Genomic DNA, 21232 nt, shown 5'->3' with positions numbered 1-21232 from the left:
GCGAACAGGAGGAAGCAGATGCCTATTCATGCACGCATTGACAGATTCTATGTAGATGATTGGGCACTAGACAGAGGTGGATCGATATGCATTGCTACTGGGGTTTCCACTTCAGACAACTTTCCTGTTGTGCTGGTTATCTCAGAGCCTCACTTGAGAGGCCGGTCTGCCAGCATCAGGATTCCAGATGCCTTTTACACAGAGGAGGACCTTACAGAGGCAGCCCTGCAGATATGGGTTTCTCATGTCCAGGGTGGGCAGCCATATCCATCACATGTAGCCGCTGCCCTTTTTGGTATTAGCGACTTCTACCGCTCAGTTGCTTGTACCAGGAGACCAGATATTCTCAGACGTGAGATTGGTGTTCGCCAGCAGTTGGCAGCTTTGTAGAGGGAAGAGCAGAAACGGCCTTCAGATGCTTGGATTCAGGAGCACCTTGCTGCAGCAAGGGCTCATTAGCAGTTATTGCTTGATCAGAGAGCTTGATCAGAGAGCAGAGTATGCCTTTCATGCACGGGAGTCCTTCTGGATTCAGATGGGTGGTAGAGTCAATAAACACTTTTTCTCTACTCTTGGCCCTAGACATAGTAGAGAGAGCATATCCCAGCTTATTGACTCACATGGGGTTTTACAGACAGAGCCTGATGATGTCTTATGCGTAGCTTCAGATTTCTATGCCACCCTTCTTACTGCTGATCCTGAGACACATGATAGAGAGGATGCTAGACAGGCTATTTGGCAGAGCATCCCTGTGTTGGTGAATCTGGGTATGCATGTTCTACTCGATGCACCTTTTACCAACACAGAGTTTAGGACTGCACTTTCAGCCCTTCACAAGGGCAAGTGCCCAGGTTCGGATGGCCTCACCCCGTCTCTTTTCATTGCATTTTGTGATATGATTGGAGACTATATTCCTTCAGCCCTGCAGGCCATTTGGGACTCTGGCGAGATGCCTGGGTCACTTACAGAGGGTCTCATCCACCTTATTCCAAAAGGAGGTTGCAGAAATTTAGTGTCCCAGTGGAGGCCTATCACACTTCTGGGGACTTGTTACAAGATTCTGGCCAAGGCTATCAGCCTCCGATTGCAGCCCCTTCTCCCTGATCTTATTCATGACACTCAGACGGGATTTGTGCATGGCAGAAGCATTTTTTATAACATTTTCTCTTTCTGGGAAGCTTCAGAGTGGGCCATGCAGAGTGGCCAGAATCTAGCCATTCTACTTTTGGATTTTGAGAAAGCTTATGACAGAGTAGATTGGGGTTTTTTGGAGGGCACCCTTCTATGCTTTGGCTTTACTGATCCTTGGATCAGAGGTGTTTCCTCTTTGTACAGATCAGCCCACAGCCAGGTACTTATTGGTGGGGTAAGGGGTGAGAGATTTCAGATTTCAAGATCAGTCTGTCAGGGATGCCCCCTTGCTCCTTTCCTTTTTTTATTCGTGGCCGAAGCTATGAGTATCTATGTTAGATCTCAAGCTGACATATTTGGGCTGAGACTTCCCATCAGAAGGGAAGAGGAGCTACTTGACAGTGAGTTGGCAGATGACACAGCAGTTTACTTGGATGCCACTCCACAGACGCTCACTTCTTTCAGGATAGCATTGGATTTATTTTGCTTGGCTGCAGAGGCGCAGATAAATTGGCATAAACCCAATGGCTTTTGGATCAGTGATGAGGACACTCCAGCTTGAGGGTTTGACATAGGATTCACTTGGGTTCAGAGGGGTGAGCCTATTAGGTATTTGGGCTGCCAGGTCAGCTTGGATATTTCTACCACGCAGCAGTTTGCTCCCGTTTTGGAGAGCATAAGGAGGAAGCTTCTTTTTTGGAGCTTAGCCAAGCTGGATCTTGCCTCTAGAGTTGTGGTGGTCAACCAGGTCCTCTTGGCCACGGCCTGGTTTGTTTGTTCATGCTGGTGCCGTACTAGGGACTGCATCATTCAGCTCAAAAGACCGATCAGAAACTTTCTTTGGAGTGGGCTTGATGGCACAGCAGATGCCTTAGCCAGGGTGGCTTGGGAGACCCTCATCCTCCCTACACAGGAAGGGGGTCTCAATATTATTGATCCAGATTTACAGTGCAGAGCTTTACTTTGCAAGATGGTGGTGCGGGGACTTATGCCAGGGCAGGAACCGTGGAAGGAATTTCTTATTAGCAGCATACAGAGGTGTACACCTTCTTCAGGAGGAGACTGGATGAGCAGTGTTAGGTGGATCTTCACCACAGCACACCTCAGATCACCTTCGTCCCCTCTCATGGTTGCCATTCTGAAAGCTTGGGCCAATTTAAGAAGCACTCTTCTGAGGATTCCTCCTTCCTTTCGGGAAGAGATTGATAGGCAACCCATCATGTGGAATGACAGTATTTTAGATGATCATGGCAGACCACTAGGTGCCTCATTCTACATGCAGTGGTCCAGGTGGGAGAGGGGACCTGCATCATCTATGGGGTCTTGGAAAGCTTTCCGCAGGCTTCCAGAGGAGACCAAATCAAGGTTGACAGGACATCTCAGAGGGAGTACAGGGAGGATCTTGAAGATTGAGGCAGCCCTTCCAGAGGTTTGGGTAGACACAGATGATATGCCACTCACTTCCTCCACTTGGGCGGTGTTCCGCTTCAGGTTTTGGCCTTTCGAGATGCACATGAGGATGCTTTAGTTTTTAGTGTCCAGGATGGTGGCAGATTGCTCAGGTCCACAGAGGACATCTTGTTTGAGTCTGCTTTTCAGCCTATCAGGGTTGTAGGTCTTTTGGTGCAGGGATCAGATTCAGAGTGGTTCCTAGACCCAGACCCCCGGCTACTCTCCACCGGGTCTTGGAGGCTCTGGCTCTATGGGGGAGTTCCCATCAGGTATTTGCAGTGGGACCCCGGAGAGTGGGAGTGGATTGACACAAGGCATCGAGAGAAGAGCATCCCCTTCTTTCGTTACACGGTTAGTAATGCCAGGAGATATCAGCTCAGTAGTAGAGGTTAGAGACCTTCCAGAGTTCCTCATTGGGAGACATTTGATATCACTGCGGATCTGTAGAGGTGCTTCTGGAGGAGACTCTGGAAATCCCACAGGAATAGAAAGATCACTATCTTCTTTTGGCTTTCTATCCATGGTGGGATTGCAGTGAACCTTTGGAGGTCGGAGCCGACCCTACTTGCCCTCAATGCCTCTCTGCTTCGGAGACTATTCAACATTGCTTATGGGATTGCAGACAGGCGAGGATGATTTGGATGGGGGTAGCCAGGATTTTCAGTCACTTTGCCCACTCCCCATTTTTTATGACATGGGGCTCAGTGGCTTGGCTTTCTCTTACAGGGCCTCAGGTATTCTATGAGAGATTTGACTCCTCTCGGGCAATTTCGGTTCGACGTCATCGGACTGAGTCTTGTTCGTTGGATGTGGTACCACACCTTCCTTTTACAGCTGTACATGCCTCTGTGGATACTTCTTGGGAGATTCTAGCGAGCATAGCATCCTGACATATCTGGAGAGCCAGATGCACAGAGGCTTTGGAGGGTACTCAGGTTCATCCCTCGCACACATTGGCTAGTATCTGGACAGACACCGTACATACTTTGATGGCCATATGGACGGGTATGCAGGGAGACTCCTGTGCAGCCTCAGCTAGGAGGGCTTCTTTCTTCAGGGAATGAAAGGATTCTCCTTTCTTCTCTGAGACTACTACAGGGTTGAGGTGGCACTTTCAGCCTCAACCTTGGTTGTTTTCCACCTCACTCTGAGGGGGTTTTTTATTTATCCTCATGATTTCATGATGTATTCCGCTTTGAGCTTGCTCTCACGGGTTTTTTCTCTTACTTAATAGAAGTCTCTTTCTTGAAAAAAAAAAAATCATGAGACTCACAAAAAGACTGTAGTGTGTCAAGGTGTCTATGGAGCCCCTCTGCTGAGAAAGACAAAAGAGCCACGTCGTCTGCATACAGCAATATCCGGATCAGCATGCCAGCAAGAGAACATCCATCCCCCCCCCTGTGTCTGCATCAATGTCTCGAGCTCGTCTATGTAGAGGCCAAACAGGGTACGTGATAAAGGACACGCTTGTTTGACCCCAATAGTGCTCATGATCTCGTCTGTCCACCTAGACCCTATCCGGACTCTACCTGAGACTCTCTCATAAAGTGCCATTACATCCCAAATGATCTCTTGGTCATACCCCAAATCCTATAGGCGCCGGAGGAGGTGGGCTCTCGGAACTATATCAAATGCTTTGCGGAAATCCACAAAGCAACAGTAAACCCTCTGTTTTCGTGCCCTCGCCTCCTCGATGATACATTTGGGTGTGAGAATGCGATCCATGGTTCCATGATCACGCCGGAATCCACCCTGTCTTGCTACTCTAAGTCCTCGACACTCCGCAAATCGGCTGACCTCAGAATCAAGCACTGATGCATAAATCTTGGACATGACATGTCCAAATTCCAATCATAATGGTCCTATAATTCTCCAGGCTCATAGGATCCCCTGCCTTGTGGATAGGTGAAATAGTGTTAATGGTCCAAGTGTGTGGAAACCCTTAACAAACAGCTTCATTAAAGAGATTTGCTAAGATCGAGGCTAGGAGGATAATCCCATATGCAATGAACTCAGTGCCTACGTCCTCATGATCCTTTGCTCAGCCATTATGAAGTTTCATTACGGCGTCCTTCACCCCCCCTTAGTGAAGAGGGTATAGGAAGTGGGGCATGGCAAATGTGAGAGGTCAGGGACTGGCTGATTTGAGATGTCATATAGTGTGCGGACGTAATTATACCAGATGTGATTGTCAGTGAGTGGTGAGGGGGACCCGCCCTCTAGGAATCTCTGCCAAAAGTCCTTAGAGTTGTTACTAAACAAAATGTTCAGTAGTTCCTCCTCATTCCGGCGAACGAAATCTAGTTTCTTTCTGCATACCAATTGGCGATACTTGCGTAGCATCTCCGGTTCGCTTGAAAAACTATTTTTGGTTTTGAATTTGAGCTGACGGCCTAAAGCCTTACACTCATCATCGTACGAACTATTACAGGGTACGGTTCCAGGTGGTGGTGGGTGGGTGGAGCGAGTGGGTGGGAAAGCGTGAAGAGCAGCTTTGTATAGTGAGCGGGTGATCAGGGAAGCGTGGTCCTCTAAGAAGGGTATGAAGTCAATATAAGCGAGAAGTATGTACAGACGGCCTGAGGAAATAGGTGAGTGGTCTCAGTCAAAGCGTATATCATGATAGGTGGAGTAAGAACTAGTGGGGTGGAGGGTGTTGTGTGATGGGGAGTGGAATAGGTAGGTATGATCAGCCCCTAGAGGAAGAGGTACTACAATGAAATTAGTGATGCGAGATGTGAAGGCAGGGAATCCCATGATGTAATCAACAACGCTAGAACCTCCCCCATGTGGAAAGCATGTGAGACCACCTGAGGCGGGCCATCTGTCAAGACCATTATAAATAATGAGATCATGCATCCTGTTGAGTTCCAATAGGATCTGCCCATAAGATGTGACCAGACCTTGTGTGTCAGCCGAAACCCATAGTATACCTGCACCCCAAGGTCAATATCTGGCAGTAGAATGGAATCATCCTTAAATTCGAGGAGTGGTACCTGACGGGCAGAGTCCTCGCGTTGAAGTCCCCAACTAGGAGGACTTCTCCGCGGCTCGAGAAGTCAACACTGGACTGATAAGGGGTGCAAATGGAGATGTCTCAGGCTCATCTCAAATATCTCTAGCAAAGTGGGATGTCTCTAGAGGGAAGTAGCATAATGTAACAAACAGATTCTGGCTGTCCACGTGTCGGATCCGGATCCAAAGAAACCTCGAATGTGAGCTTAGTTATGGGGACTCAGTTAGTAGAGATGGTACCTGCCCACAAATGGGCTTTGAGCAGCATGGGCTGCTCACTAAAGTAGCACCAGGTGAAGGATGCTGCTCCAAGGTACATGGGGCTTTGCAAGAGAGACGGCAAACTCGCCAATGGGTTGACGCTGCACTTATCCGACGCAGGGCCACAGCTAGGAGACCTTGGCGGACAATACAAATTGATTGTTGCCAGTGCCTTGTCACAAGTTTTATGCCACCACAGCCTTGTACATCATCGGGATCTCCCGTGGGCTTGACCCCTCCGCCGGCATCTGGAGGACCATCGCAGTGATGCCATACCACAACTTCCATCCTCTCTGCTCAGGCATTTGTTTCTATGCTCATGGTGCACTTGCTTGGGTGTAGATACCCACTTAGAGACTCCACCCATTTAGCTCATTGTATTTTGTTTTTTGCTGCCTCATAGACCCTTCGATCTTTTGAAGCTTTTAATAAACTTTCTTTCTCTCGACCATGACATGACAGAAATTACTCCTGACACATGGAGTCTTTCCAATGGTTCCTAGGCTCACTAGTATTTGGGTTTTTATTTCGTTGTTGGGGCTGTGATAGGGACCTCACCAATTCCTCCCATGGTGGTGTACTTTCACATTGACTTCAGTTTCTTGGTCTTAAAGGCTTTTTGGCCTTTCACAAACGTTGATAGACATTTTTTCCCTTCTTTCTTTTCTCTTTCTCTCTCTCCATAAATTCATACATACATATATGCACATAAATGTGTGTGTGTGTGTTGAACTACGGAAGATATGCAATTCATGTGCTTATAGAGGTTTCTGAAATCATTCAGCAAGAAGTTGTACTTTGCGTAGGTCCATAACCTGCTTACATCGAATATCCAGCTACAATGAAACTTTTGTTTTGTCTCAATTAAGTTGTCATTAGCAATCCATGAAGATTCCCAAACCGGCATGTATGTGGAGGGGCTACAAGAAGTAGAGGTTCAAACACCAGAAGCCACATATGAAGTGCTGAAACGGGGTTCTTTAAACCGTCATGTGGGAGCAACAGCTATGAATTCAGAGAGTAGCAGATCCCATGGAGTGTTTATCCTTATTGTTGAGTCCCAGGTATGCTATATTGATCATAATCATGAAAATATTTTCTCTTATCTAATTCTAATGCTTGTGATACCTTTTGAAGTGCTTGGGTAAAAATTGTTCTCTTGCCAAGTATGGAATTATCCATTATAACTTTTAAAAGCAAATGAAGATTCCTTTTATGAGGTGAGGCACTTTGATGAAACTTATTCAGATTTTGAACGTAAAGTTTTTGTTTTTGGCAGAATTTTATATTTTGATTACATGTAATGGGGACAATCTATTGAATAAAGGTAGACCACAATAGGAGCCTTCTCTATTGTCCCAAATCAGACTTAGGAGAAGGGACCCCTTGCTCTCTATAAGAATTGCAAATCTTGACTCCTTGCTTTGAGAAGCCACATATCAGCTGTACGTTTGTATGTAAAATTATGGATCATGAATTGAAACTCTTGGAAGAGCCAACTAAGCATGACATAGATGCCACTATTGCCTATGAAGGCATAGGGCATGATATGGTGTTTTCTCGAGAAGTAACTTCAGGATCCCGCTCTATACATGGTAATGGTGGTCCTAGAGCCTATGGAAGGAATTCTAGGCAAAGGCAAATAAGAGATGTAGCAACCCATCAACGTCAAGGCACTCCCAACACGAGTCATGGTGGTTGTGTTTTTTTCACATGTTTTAAAAGAAAAGACTTCTTATTAGTATGAAAAAAGCAGCAAAGGGTACAAGCTCAAGGTATTGATACATCATGTAGAGCAAGAAAAAAGCTCATGGAATCAATGCACCGTGCAAAACATGAAAAAGTCGTAACTATGGCTGAAAATGCCACAACAAGCCAGAGAAGAGATGGACGTTCCTCCATTCCCTAAGAAAGATCTTGCTAGTCGACACTAATCTGGAACTCCCCTACATTCTAGATCAATTGGCCTTCAAAGTATGCACAATGTCTGTCCATATACTTGCCAAGGTCTTGGTTGGGAGAGCCTACAAACCGTCAAGTGTCTCCGTACATCTAGCCCTCTAGATGCACGAGGTAGTGGCAACAATGATCTCCCAAATGGTGTCCACAAATGCATGTGCACGCCTGTCTTGAGAGAGGAATTGTCTCCTATTGCCAAAATCAAACAAGATGATGCCAAACACTGATAGCCAATGAAGTATCCCTGCTCTCATAAAATATCTTGGGCCTAGTCAAGGAAAGCCCAAGATATTGAGCCCAAGAATAAACAAAGTGAAAGAGATGAATCTTCTTCCCATAAGCCCTACAATCCTTAGCTAGATCCTGTCTGCACTCCAAAAGGCAAAGGGATTATGGAAGATAGTCAAGGGCACACATGCAAAGACTCTCAGTAATGCCAAGAACTTTGAAGATTAGGGGGCAAAAGATTGACAAGCAATGTATATCAGTGAACATGGGAATAATGGCAATGAACAAGTCTTTGCAACCTATGGCTGCGGTAAAGGAAAAAAGAAAATTTAAACAAATGGAAATGCCTCGCAGCTCTATCAGGAAGAGTTGATGTTGCTGAACATGGAGGATAATAATAGCAATGAGCCTTTGCAACCTATGGCCATGGGACAAATGCAAATGCCTAAACGTAGGATACATTGTAGTTGAGAGTTGTCTACTCTCAAGGTGCAGAGATGATGCATGGTTAATAAACTTTGGTGCTAGCAAGTTCATGTTGGGTAGGAGAAATGGATCTTAATCATTAAATCCTTCCATTGGGGGTGTTGTTGAGGTTGCATATGCTTAAAAATTGGGATGTAAAATACAGTGATACTATTTCTATCTTAGCCCCACAAGCAAAATGAGGTACTTAAGAAATGTACGATATGTGCTAGGCCGTGAGAAAAATATACTTCCAATTGTAGTTATATGTGATGATGGAAAAAGAGTTCTCTTCACAAAAGACAAATGCATCATTCAAGACCCATGTTTGAAGGCTATGGGCACAAACACTAGACATGGGAATGTGTGTTCTTTCGTTCTTTTTTGTGAAATAAACTTCAAAGAACCAACCAAGAGCAAGTCACTCAAGGCACAAATATAACATGCAAAGCATTTTCCAAGCAAAAACCCCCGAGTGACGAGCAGACAAAAGGTGGGAGGGGTCAAAATATATAGGCACAAGTCATTTTTGGGGAGCAAAAAATTCCAAATTATTTCAAGTAAATATGAAACATTGATAAATAGATATAGATATAAATATACCTTTATATAATATACATATATAATGTCTAAGTGGTGACTTATTTTATGACTTTCAAAAATCCTTTCTTTTCCTTTCACCATTGCTTGGATCATGAAATTTTGAGCAAATATCCTCTTTACAGTTCCTCGGGTGACCTAAGAAAAATAAATAGTACCTTTTTAATAGACCCTCTAAGTGTATTTTGCCAGAGGAATATGGTTCGAAGAGCTTGCCCCAACCCTATTCCGTCGGCGAAATACCCTTGGAGAGCCTACGCAGAAGGGGTCATAACTTTTGCTCCTTAGCTCAGATTGAGGAGCTGTAAAAAGGAAAAATGTTCAAAATTTAATGATCTATGCAATGGTAGGCTTTAAATTATACTTTTTATAGTTATAAAAGAGAAAAATTAAAAATTTCAAGATGTATATGAGAGTTACAACTTCTCCCTAATTCATATTATGGTAGGAAGGAGTTCAGTAGAGACCACATTTCCTTAAAAGTACTTAGGTTTAGAGAATTGGGAATATTTTTAAAATCCCTACCTTGCCTTCCCATATTTGATAATGTATTAGAGATTAATTTATGATCGATTATAATGGCTTCAGGCATAAGAAACAGTGGTCAAGCACCGCCACGAATGTTTAAGGATATGCAAATCCTGAAAGACACCAAGACACTGGCTGAAAGTGCCACACCAGTGTTAGAATTATTGCCATAACTCTAGGCAGTGACCAATGTAATCCATAAGTGAGTTAGGGGCACTTTTCCCTCACTAGAGGTTTTTTCCCCCAACCACAGTTAGTGGGTTAGTGTGGTTTTGTCACTTAGACAAAACCACCTCCACACTACTTTGTATCCATATTATGTATTGTATACTACGTTTGCTTCTACTTGCTCCTTTGCATCCTGCTTGCTCCATTCTTACATTTGGTATCAAAGCATGCCTCCGTTTCCAATCCTTGAGCCCATCGTCAAGCTCTTGACTCTGCTCCCAGACTTCTGCTCATCGTACAATAGTACGGTCAGCCGCACATCTCTTGCGCTACCCTTCTGTACAATAGTACCGTCAGCCGTACTGTTTGCTGCCGTACGTTTTGTACATCTCTTGCGCTACTCGTCCATACAGCAAGTGCTTCGTCCGTACAACAAACGCCACCTTTCCATACAACAGGTGTCCGTACATCATACGGTCAACTAGCTACCGGTCTATCCCAAGGCTTTTTCAACACTCATATAAAGCCAAATTTATATGTTATGCAACAAAAATCAGATTTGGTCATGCTTGTTCTTTATGTCGATGACATCATACTCACTGGCAGTAATTTGCAGCAAATTGCAGCAGTGCAGTCCCAGACTTTTGACATGATAGATTTGGGCCTCTTACACTACTGTCTTGGCATTGAATTTTGGCTAACCCAAGGAGGGATTTCTGTCACAGACAAAATATTCGAGGGGTTGTTGCAGAAATTGAAGATGGAGAATTGTAAGCCTATGGCCACTCCATTGGAAAAGGGAATCAAGATGAGTAAGCATGATACAGCGGAAAAGTTTGATGGCACATTGTACAGGCCGTTGGTTAGCAGTTTTATCTACTTATGCTCCACACAGCCAGACATTGCCTATGCCACAGGGCTTCTTAGCTAGTTCATGCATTGTCCCACAGTCGTGCATTGGAATGCAGCGAAGAGGGTTCTCAGATATGTACAAGGTACACTTACCTATGGGCTGCATTATGCTTCACATGGTGACATTGGCTTCACGACTCAAATTGGTTAGGGAACATCAATGATTGCAGGTCCACGTCCAGCTATTGCTTCTCATTGGGCTCAGCGTGCATCTCATGGCTCAGTAAGAAGCAAGACCGCATGTCTCTCTTCTCCACAGTGAAGCAGAATACAAAGCTGCAAATTCAGCCACTATGGAATGCATGTGGTTAAGGAAGATTCTGTGTGACTTGCATCATGCTTAGGATGGTGACACAACTCCGATCTTCTGTGATAGCCAGAGTTGCATTGCTAATGAGAATAATCCCGTATTTCATGCTCGCATGAAACACATAGAAAATCACTATCATTATGTGCGGGATTGTATCACAGATGGCTTCATTGATCTCACATATTGTTCCATTGAGGACAATGTGGTAGATATCTTCACTAAAAGCCTGTCAGCGCCTCTCTCTTCACACGACATCGACATGGCTTGGGGATACGAGACATTCGAACAATGTCAAGGGGGGTTGTAAAATGACATTGTTTTCTTTTGTACTCCCATAGGTTGCTATATCCACATGTGGATGAATTTGTGCAACCATGGTACTTTAGGTACTTCTGAGATCATTCCAGAGTACTTCAGCCATATCATTGAGGGGGGATTTGTAGAGATATATACAATGATATGGTGGTGTAGGATAGACTAGGACTTAGTCTATTTTGGAGTTTTAGTGTGTGCACAAAGCCCATTTGTATATCATGGATAAGATCTAGAAGAAGGGGCTACAAACGAAAACTGATGGCTTCGTCCAAAATCTCATAACAAGTTCTCAAGAGAGTGATGGGCCACCATTGTGAGATAAAATTTCTGCAACCTCCCTTAGGGATGAGATGAATGAGACCCTGTGTAAGTGAGTCATGCATAGTACTAGAGTCCCATATGCCCTATAGGGCTGAAGTCAAGTGATCTTCAATCATATCCCAAAAAGCAATAAAGAAGGAAGGTAACAACCTATCTAAACTTGGGCACTTGTCCTTGTGCAGAGCCAAAAGTGAAGTCCTGAATTCTTGATTGGTAAAGAGAGTGACTTTCAACATAGTGCTCACAGCCTTTGTGGAGAATTAAAAACCACTTTGAAAAAATCTCGTCCTAAAAGTTGAATAACTCAAAATGCGTGGAACAAGCTCCAGGTGAAGAGCAACAAGCATCTAGTCCTAGCCTGAGATATGGAGAAGTGGGACCCACGGACACGTTTGAAGAAAGTGGTAGCGCTCTCAAACTCCACATCTTTTTTGAGTTGCATCAGCTCATCTCTTGAAAAAGTAATGGTCCTAAGTGGCCAGTGGAAGTGGTCAAAGATTGCATGAATGGGGTCCTGTATGACAATCGGTTGTGGAAGGCTAACTGAATGCCAAGAATGTTATGTCCATCATTTAGAAAGGGTTGAGGAGAAAAGGGAAGCGCTAAGGGAAGGAGATGAGAGGAAAGAGACACGGCATGCTAATGGGAGGAGGCAGCCACTTAGTGAGAGTCTTGCAACTCTGTGAGAGTCTTGCCACTTTGTGAGAGTCTTGCAAGGAAGAAGAGCGTCAAGGAGCTGTATCGCCATGCGGAACATCACGTAGGTAAAGGTATTCAAGTAGTTAAGTAAGCGAAGCAGGTGTACCTTGGGCAATTGAGACAAGAACTGTGAGTGGCGGCCCGCCATGAAGAGCTAGCAGTGGCCACCTTCCATGAAAAGCCAACCAAAGAGCAGCGAGGGGAGCAAGGTCCTGAGAAGGCGTACTAGATGAAGAGGGAGAAAGCAAGGCCTATTTCATGCTTTCTTGCCTCAAATCCAAGAGCTTCATGAGGATCACAAAAGGCACAGAAAGAAAAGACAAAGTGAAGATGAGCCATGGAGACTTTGTATCTTCCTTCCATGAAGCTCCTGTTTTTCTGGCTTGATGGCATGGAATAGGCAGCGCGTTAATGCGCTGCCTATTCCATGCCATCAAGCCAAAAAAACAAGAGTCATGGAGAGTTATTATCTTCCTCCCATGGCTCTTGTTTTTTAGGCTTGATGGCAGAGCCGAGTCGACGGACCCTCCTTTGAATTCCACCCGTTACAATTGACCAAGCTTGTGCACAGCAAACTAGATTCGTACTACGCTCAAGAAGGAATTCTCTGTAGTTAGATGATGGGAATAGGCAGTTTCTCTTTCGTCAGTGATGGGAATAAGCAGTTGTTTTTTAGTCTTGATGGCTCTTGTTTTTTAGGCTTGATGGCATGGAATAGGCAGCGCGTTAGGCGGCGGGGTGGCGAGGTTATCATGATGTCACAAAGGATGTTAGTAGTGATCCTTAAGCAGTTTCTGGTCTTTGCCATTCTACGCTCTCGAAAGAGTTTTTAATAATATCAGGTCGGGCGTATTTCGGCCAGGAATATCGGGTCAAAATAGGTATTTCATTTCCACCAATTCCCGTTTGCACTTTCCACAAATGTATAGGTACAAAATAGATTGTCGGTTTTTACTGGATTCTATTTAACGCGCTGCCTATTCCATGCCATCAAGCCTAAAAAACAAGAGCCATCAAGACTAAAAAGCAACTGCTTATTCCCATCACTGACGAAAGAGAAACCGCCTATTCCCATCATCTAACTATAGAGAATTCCTTCTTGAGCGTAGTACAAATCTAGTTTGCTGTGCACAAGCTTGGTCAATTGTAACGGGTGGAATTCAAAGGAGGGTCCGTCGACTCGGCTCTCTCCCTCTCTTCCGTCCTGACGATGCAACGCAACTTGACATGTCTCCCTCCCATAAGCCTCATGTATTTGAGGCTTGTGGGCATGAAATAGGCAGTTCATTAACGTGCTGCCTATTTCATGCCCACAAGCGTCAAATACATGAGGCTTATGGGAGGGAGAACAAGCTTATGGGAGGAGAAGAAGCGTCATGTATTTGAGGCTTGTGGGCATGAAATAGGCAAGGCGTCAAATATATAAGACTTTAGGGAGGGAGAAGAAAATTGAAAAGCACCTAGTTTCGGGTTTCGGTTCACCAAGCGAGGGAGAGAGGTTAACTTGGTTCTGTGGACAAGCTTTAATACGCCACAAATGAGGTACATGTGTTTCATGTTTGTACATCTGGTTCAATCTCAAAGGGCTGGACATACTCTGTGTCAATTTCAGAGTTTCCACGTTGCACGTGCCTTGACTTCACACAGAGGGAGGCAAGTAAAAAACCTTACATGCCTTGCAAGCACATTTACTTTGTGTTCACTGCAGTGCTGGGATTGAGTGACAAAGTGCATCAATTTATGCACCAGGCAGCTCTGACAAAGGTTGAGTTATTTCGAGCTCTAGGGGGAAAGAGACAACCAACTTCAATTGAGTAGATGACGCCAAAGACTTTCTGGTGTGGAGACAGTTTATGTATGAATCTTCACATGTTTTCCTAGTGCATCAGATGTAGTGTGTTTTTTTGCTCTATGAAGCTATGGCATAGCTGGTTTTATTACATGTTTGGGATCAAATGTATGGTAGATCCTATGCAAGCATGGGAGACACGACATGTATATGTGGCACATCAGCATGTTTACATATTTTGGTAAGGGGGTTATTTCGCCTACTCCCTCGAGTGCAGGGATTCTTCTCACTCCTATGCCATTTCCCTCTTATAGGAACTCCTTTGCAGTACTGGCAGATTTGGCAAAGTTTGATATAGAGGAGGAGTTTGTACCCTCTACCTTGCTGGTTATTGGGATTCCGTTGAACAGGGCTTCCCCCTCTGCTGGAGTGGGGTTTCTTTCACCAGTTGATTTCCCTCCGCTTGACAGGAGGACTCTTGCATAGAAGAGGATTTTCACCACCACCAGGTCGGGTAGGGCATTTCACCCGGCCTCCTCCTCCTGTCGATGAGGACCATTAGTTGGAACGTTCAAGGTCTCGGTGGTATACTTTATCGCCACCGTAGGCAGCTAATTCATAACCAACTCCATCCAGGTGTTTCAGGTGGCCCCATTGATATCCTTATGCTCCAAGAGCATAAGCTGGATGGTAGAGATTGTTCCAAGTCAGGTAAGCTTCTTTTTGGCCATACTTTCTGGTCACCTGCCTTGGGAACCAGGGGAGGCATTTGCATTTCTATTTCTTCTTCGACGCTCCCCTTGGTCATTGGACACAGAGTCATAATCCCCTCCAGTGCATAGTGGGTTATTTTGTTGATAGGTGTCCGTAAGGTTGGCTTTCTTAACCTTTACGCAACCGACTTGAGAGGGGATCATGTCCTCCTTTGGAAGGAGTTGCTTTCTTGGTCCCATATTGCAGACTCTCGGATTATTGTGGGCGATTTCAACATGGTTGAGATGCCTTCAGACAAAAGAGGGGGTAGGGAAGGTGGCATTCACTCGAGAGCAGCATGGGATGCCTTCCTTTTTTAGTTCAGTGGCAGAGATGTTTGGTATGATGATGCTTTTCACACTTAGCCACAGTCTCTTCTATTTTCTTGGTTGAACAGGTTAGTATGGATGCCTATCCATGCACGGATCGACAAATTTTATGTGGATGATTGGGCACTGGACAAAGGGGGGACAGTATGCATCAGCACTGGGGTGTCCACTTCAGATCATTTTCTGGCTATTTTGGTGGTTTCAAAGCCTCGGGCGAGAGGCTGGTCTACCAGTATCAGGATTCCAGATGCCTTCTATGCAAAGGAGGGCCTCACAGAGACAGTGCTATGGATTTGGGTTTCTCACTTGCAGGGTGGGCAGTCGTCCCCGTCAGATGTGGCTGCAGCCCTCACTGACATTAGCAGCTTTTATCATTCTGTTGCTAGTATCAGGATAGATGAGATTCGCAGGCGAGAGATTGCCATTCGCCAGCAGCTGGCAACTCTCCAGAGAGAAGAGCATAAACGACCCACAGATGCTTGGATTCAGGAGCACCTTGCTACAGCAAGGGCTCATCAACAGACACTTTCAGATCAGAGAGCAGAGTATGCCTTTCACGCCAAAGAGTCTTTCTGGACGCAGATCGGAGGTAGAGTCAACAAGCAGTTTTTCTCTACTCTTGGCCCTAGACATAGTAGAGAGAGTGTTTCACAGCTTGTTGACTCAGACGGGGTACTTCAGACACATCCAGATGCCGTCATACAGATTGCTTCAGATTACTATGCCTCCCTTCTGACTGCAGATCATGATTCATAGGCCAGAGATGATGCTAGACAGGTTGTTCGGCAACATATTCCTATGTTGGTGGATCGAGGTATGAGAGCCTCACTTGATGCACGCTTCACCAACATAGAGTTCAAGACTGCTCTTACTACCCTTCATAAGGGTAGTTGTCCAGGGTCAGATAGACTTACACCCTCTTTTTTTTTAATTTTTTGGGATCAGATTGGGGATTACATTACCTCAGCTCTGCAGGGCATTTGGGACTCGGGTGAGATGCCGGACTCACTCTCGGAGGGTGTCATTAAAAGGAGGTTGCAGAAATTTAGTGTCTCAGTGGAGACCGATCACCTTACTGGGCACTTTGTATAAGATCTTGGTGAAAGCCATCAGCCTGCGATTGCAACCCATCCTGCCAGATCTTATACATGACACGCAGATAGGCTTTGTCCATGGCACAAGCATTTTTGATAACATATTCTCATTTTGGGAGGCTTCTGAGTGGGCTATGCATGAGGGCCATAGACTGGCAATTCTACTCCTAGGCTTCGAAAAAGCATATGACAGGGTAGATTGAGGTTTTCTAGAGGGAACCCTTCTTTGCTTTGGATTTTCAGATTTGTGGATTAGAGGGGTTTCTGCTCTTTACAGGTCAGCCCATAGCCAGGTACTTATTGGTGGAGTCAGGGGAGATAGGTTTCAGATTTCCATATCAGTCTGCCAGGGATGCCGTCTAACCGCCTTTCTATTCTTATTTGTGGCTGAATCTATGAGCCTCTATATTAGAGCTCAAGCTGATATTTCTGGGCTGAGACTTCCGTTGATACAGGAAGAGGAGTTGCTGGACAGTGAGTTAGCAGATGACACAGCTATTTTTTTGGATGCCACTCCACAGACAGCCACCTCTTTCAGGACAGCCTTGGATTTATTTTGCATTGCAGCAAGGGCTCACATTAACTACAACAAATCCAATGGTTTTTGGATTAGTGATGAGGACACTCTAGATTAGGGTGCTGAAATTGGCTGTACTTGGATTCAGAGAGGTGTCTCCGTCAGGTATCTTGGATGCCAGGTTGGGGTGGGCATTTCTCCAGCACAGCAGTTCGCTCCTGTGTTGGAGAGCATCAGAGTGAAATTCCTATTTTGGAGTTTGGCCAGACCTGACCTTGCATACAAAGTGGTGGTTGTAAACCAGGTACTGTTGGCTACAGCCTGGTTTGTTTGCTCTTGTTGGTGCCAATCTACAAGCAGTATCACTCAGCTCAAGAGACCTATTAGGAATTTTTTGTGGAGTGGATTAGACGGCACTTCAGATGTGATAGCCAGGGTGGCTTGGGAGACTCTTATTCTACCCACTGAGGAAGGGGGTCTCAATATTATTGTTCCAGACTTGCAGTGTAGAGCCTTGCTCTGCAAGATGGTGCTCAGAGGTTTGATGCCTGGTCAAGAGCCATGGAAGGATTTTTTCTTACGCAGTATACAGACATGCACACCTTCTCAGGGAGGAGATTGGATGGACAGCCCTAGATGGATCTTTAGGTCAGCCCATCTGAGCTCTCCTACCTCCCCTCTCATGGCTGCCATTCTGAAAGCTTGGGACAGCTTCAAAAGTACTCTTCGGAGAGTTCCACCCTCCTCTCGTGAAGAAATTGACAGGCTGATTGCATACTAGATAAGCATGGCAGATCATTGGGCATGTCACACTACATGCAGTGGTCTAGATGGGAGTTGGGCCCTGCATCCACACTGGATGCTTGGAAAGCTTTCAAGATGCTTCCAGAGGATCAGAGAGTTCGTTCAGTTAGTCACCTCAGAGGAAGTGCAGCCAGGATGCAGCAGATAGATGCAGCCATACCAGTGGAGTGGATGGATACAGACCATTTGCCTATCTCGGAGTCCACCTGGTTGGGGGCTTTTACAAGGACATGTATCCCTCTGTAGGTTATAGCCTTGCGGGATGCACATAAGGATACCCTTGTCTTTCAGGTTCATGCAGGAGGCAGACTCCACAGATTTTCAGAGGACATTCTCTTGGAGGCTCCTTTTCAGCCTGTCAGGATTGCAGGATACATGGAGATGGGTAGAGACTCACAGTGGTATCTTGATCCAGACCCCGTTCTCCTGGCTCTTGGATCTTGGAGGCTTTGGTTGTACGGAGGCTCCTCTATTAGATCCTTGCAGTGGGATCTAGGGGAATGGGAGTGGATAGATGAATGGCACCGAGAGAAGAGCATCCCCTTCTTTCGTTACATGGTCAGAAATGCCAGGAGATTCCAACTCAGTTGTAGAGGTTGGAGGCCCTCTAGAGCTCCTCATTCGGATGCTTTTCAGATTTCTGCAGAGATGCAGAAAAACTTTTGGGGGAGACTTTGGAAATCCCTCAGGAATAGAAAAATCATGTTATTTATATGGCTTACTATTCATGGCAGGATTGGAGTGAACCTGTGGAGATCCAGGTTCGGGGCTGACCCTACATGTCCTCGATGCCACTCAGCGGTTGTGTCAGTGCAGCACTGCCTTTGGGAGTGCACTCAGGCGAGGACAATTTGGAAGGGCGTTGCTAGGATACTTTGCCATTTTCATAGAGCACCCTTCTTCCTGACTTGGGGATCAGTTGCTTGGTTGTTACTCATTGGTCCACAGGCTTTCTTCGAGGAACATGACACGGACACAACTTTCTTTGTTCGACGACACCTTGTGGAGTCATGCTCCCTCCGGGATGTTCCGTTTACTCCATTCAGAGCTCCCCACGCTTCTGTAGACACATCTTGGGAGATTATGGCTAGTATTACAGCATGGCATATTTGGAGAGCTAGATGTATAGAGGCTTTGGAGGACTTCCAGGTTTACCCTTCTCAGACTATGGCCAGTATCTGGGCAGATGATACTATACACACTTTGATGGCCATTTGGGCGAATATATAGGGAACCTCCAGGACTACTACTGCTAGGAGGGTTGCTTTTCTTAGAGTCTGGAAGGGTTCTTCTTTCTTCTCTGACTCTCCTTCAGGGAAGAGGTGGCATTTTCAGCCGCCCCTTGGGATTTTTGTTTGCTCATTCTGAGCTGTTTTTTCTCATGCTTGACATGATGTACTCTTGCACTTGAGCTTGCTCTGCAGTTTTTATTCATAGTTAATGAAGTACTTTTCTTGCAAAACATAAAATAAAATAATGATAAGTGGTTTTCACCCCAAAAAAAAATGTGTGTGTGTGTGTGTGTGATTTGGAAAAAGGGCTTGCTGTGTCTGATCCCCTTTGTCAATCACTATCTGATTGGCATCCAATCACCTCGATGCATGTGGTGTACAAGCTAATTTCTAAAATGTTGGTTTTGCGTACATCACACTTTTTGTACATGGGATCGTATCCTACACGGTATGGTTTTGTGCCTCATAGGTAGATCATGGACAATATTGCAAATGCTTATGTTGGCATAGAATATGCCAAATACACTCAGCAGGATGTTCTCATCATGCAACTGGACATTGAAAAATATTTTGACACCGTCAGATGGGATTTCATTACTGCAGCCATGAGACAATTGGATTTTGGGCCAAAAATATAAAATGTGTTATGATGAGGGCACGACGCTTTTCCTTTTGTCCGATGCCCTCTCATCTTCTTGGTCTTTAGGCCGTTTATTCGAAGAGGAACTTTAGATCTCCAAAGCTGCCACAATATCTTCCTCCACCACTTTGCCGGGTGATTCATGTGCCAGAGTTGATTTGCTTTATTAGAAACCCAAGTTGGGGGAAATAAAACTTTATACAAGGAAGGTATCGTAATGTGAGATAGCCTCAAAGGATGGGCCAATGAACCTGGGGAATGAAGAGTCCAATCTTCAAGCCTATCCTAAAGCTCAAGTGAAGGTACCGCTGAAAAGGCTAAAGCATGTGAGCAATGTTTTGCCATAGAGGGCGATAATGCATCCGTAAACCATATTGTCTGGCAGCCAAAGGAAAAGATATCATGGTACCGCATCATGAATCACATCAACCACAAAGCGGATTCTTTTGAAACTAATAAAGTAGGAATGTTTGGGTTCCTATAAAGCCAACAGAGGGTTAAATGACTTTGACCAATGTATACTTTCAGCCCTTAAGGAATTGTCTGCAAAGATTCATTGCCATGCCATTCCAAGTGGGAAAGGATATGCTTCCAATCATGTAACATTTTAGAGACCAATGGACAGCCTCTGATATTGCCATCAATATAGCCAAACAAAAAATCCCATTGAGTTGGCTGCCAATAACCAAAACTAGAGGTGGTGATTTGTAAAAGCAAATGGTGCATCATGGCAGCCCAAGGTTGATCACCTTGCATAAATTGTAGCATCATTTTGCCCTTATATGAACAAGGATATGCATATGAATATTGAGAATATTTAAACCCCCATGCATCTTTGGCGAACAGACGTTGCATTCAAAGGAATCTCAAGCTTTTTCAGTTGACATAATGGCAACTTTCCATAATGGCTGACATAAAGCATGTAAGATCTCCCTTGCCAAACATGATCAAAGGCAGGTAAAACGGAATGTATGCCACCAAAATAGATTGGACTATTCTTAGGTGAACATGCAACGGCCAAGTTGCCAATTTCCTCGATCTGGACGAACCTATGTGCAACACTCCTATAGGCTGGTGAGACCATCTCAATCAAATAGGCATGACGTCTCTTTGTCAACCAAGTTGCCATGTGAAGTCTTGCTACATCCTTTGTGTGTCAAGTCACAATCCAAAGGGCCCCTTGCCAAATCCTCCAAACTCCATAGATTGTGCGATATCATCTCGAGGTCTCTTTTTGGATAGCAGTGTCCACTCATATCTGCTCTAACAACTAGCCCATGGGTAGTTCCTCATGGGTCTCTATTATATAGAAGGTTGCTAGGGTCTCCTCATCATCCACCGAGTGTGCTCCGTCGATCGAGGCACCACTCCCAAGGAAATGTCCAAGCTCTAGGGATCTGTCGAACCTTGGCTGTCTGTCGTTTACGAGGGCTCTCAGATGAGCCTATGGCTCCCAACTTCCCACCGGCGGGCTTCTGTGCTCCATATCTCCCTCAACCCATCCATGATGTCACCTTACATATAATGCACACAAGTGAGACAGGAGACGGTGGTGCCACAAACGTGTTGTCACCACCCCTAGTGGCCCTCTGACCAGCCTCAGCCTTGGGCATCAGTTCAGCCCTGGGAAGGTGTTCACGCAGCGCATCAGACGGGGAGTCGGGATAGCAAATGGAGTAAGGTTTGGGGTCTGTTTCAGCATCTCTTTTC

At 45.2% G+C, this 21232-nt stretch overlaps 1 protein-coding gene across 1 annotated transcript in view; it reads left to right on the top strand.

Annotated features, from left to right (window-relative positions):
- Nucleotides 1-21232, top strand: part of LOC147899476 (uncharacterized) — a 249471-nt gene that overhangs the window by 69968 nt on the left and 158271 nt on the right. Inside the window, exon 7 of the mRNA XM_087377736.1 lies at nucleotides 6739-6923. Within this exon, the coding sequence (XP_087233862.1) occupies nucleotides 6739-6923 (185 nt within the window). The remainder of the gene's footprint in view (nucleotides 1-6738; nucleotides 6924-21232) is intronic.

This window comes from Dipteris shenzhenensis, chromosome 8 (assembly GCF_047967505.1).
Source record: "Dipteris shenzhenensis isolate YYH24624 ecotype China chromosome 8, Dip_SZ_1.0, whole genome shotgun sequence".
Taxonomy (NCBI): domain Eukaryota; kingdom Viridiplantae; phylum Streptophyta; class Polypodiopsida; order Gleicheniales; family Dipteridaceae; genus Dipteris; species Dipteris shenzhenensis.
Note: the sequence above shows the minus strand (reverse complement) of the source record. Positions and strands in the feature narration are given on the sequence as shown.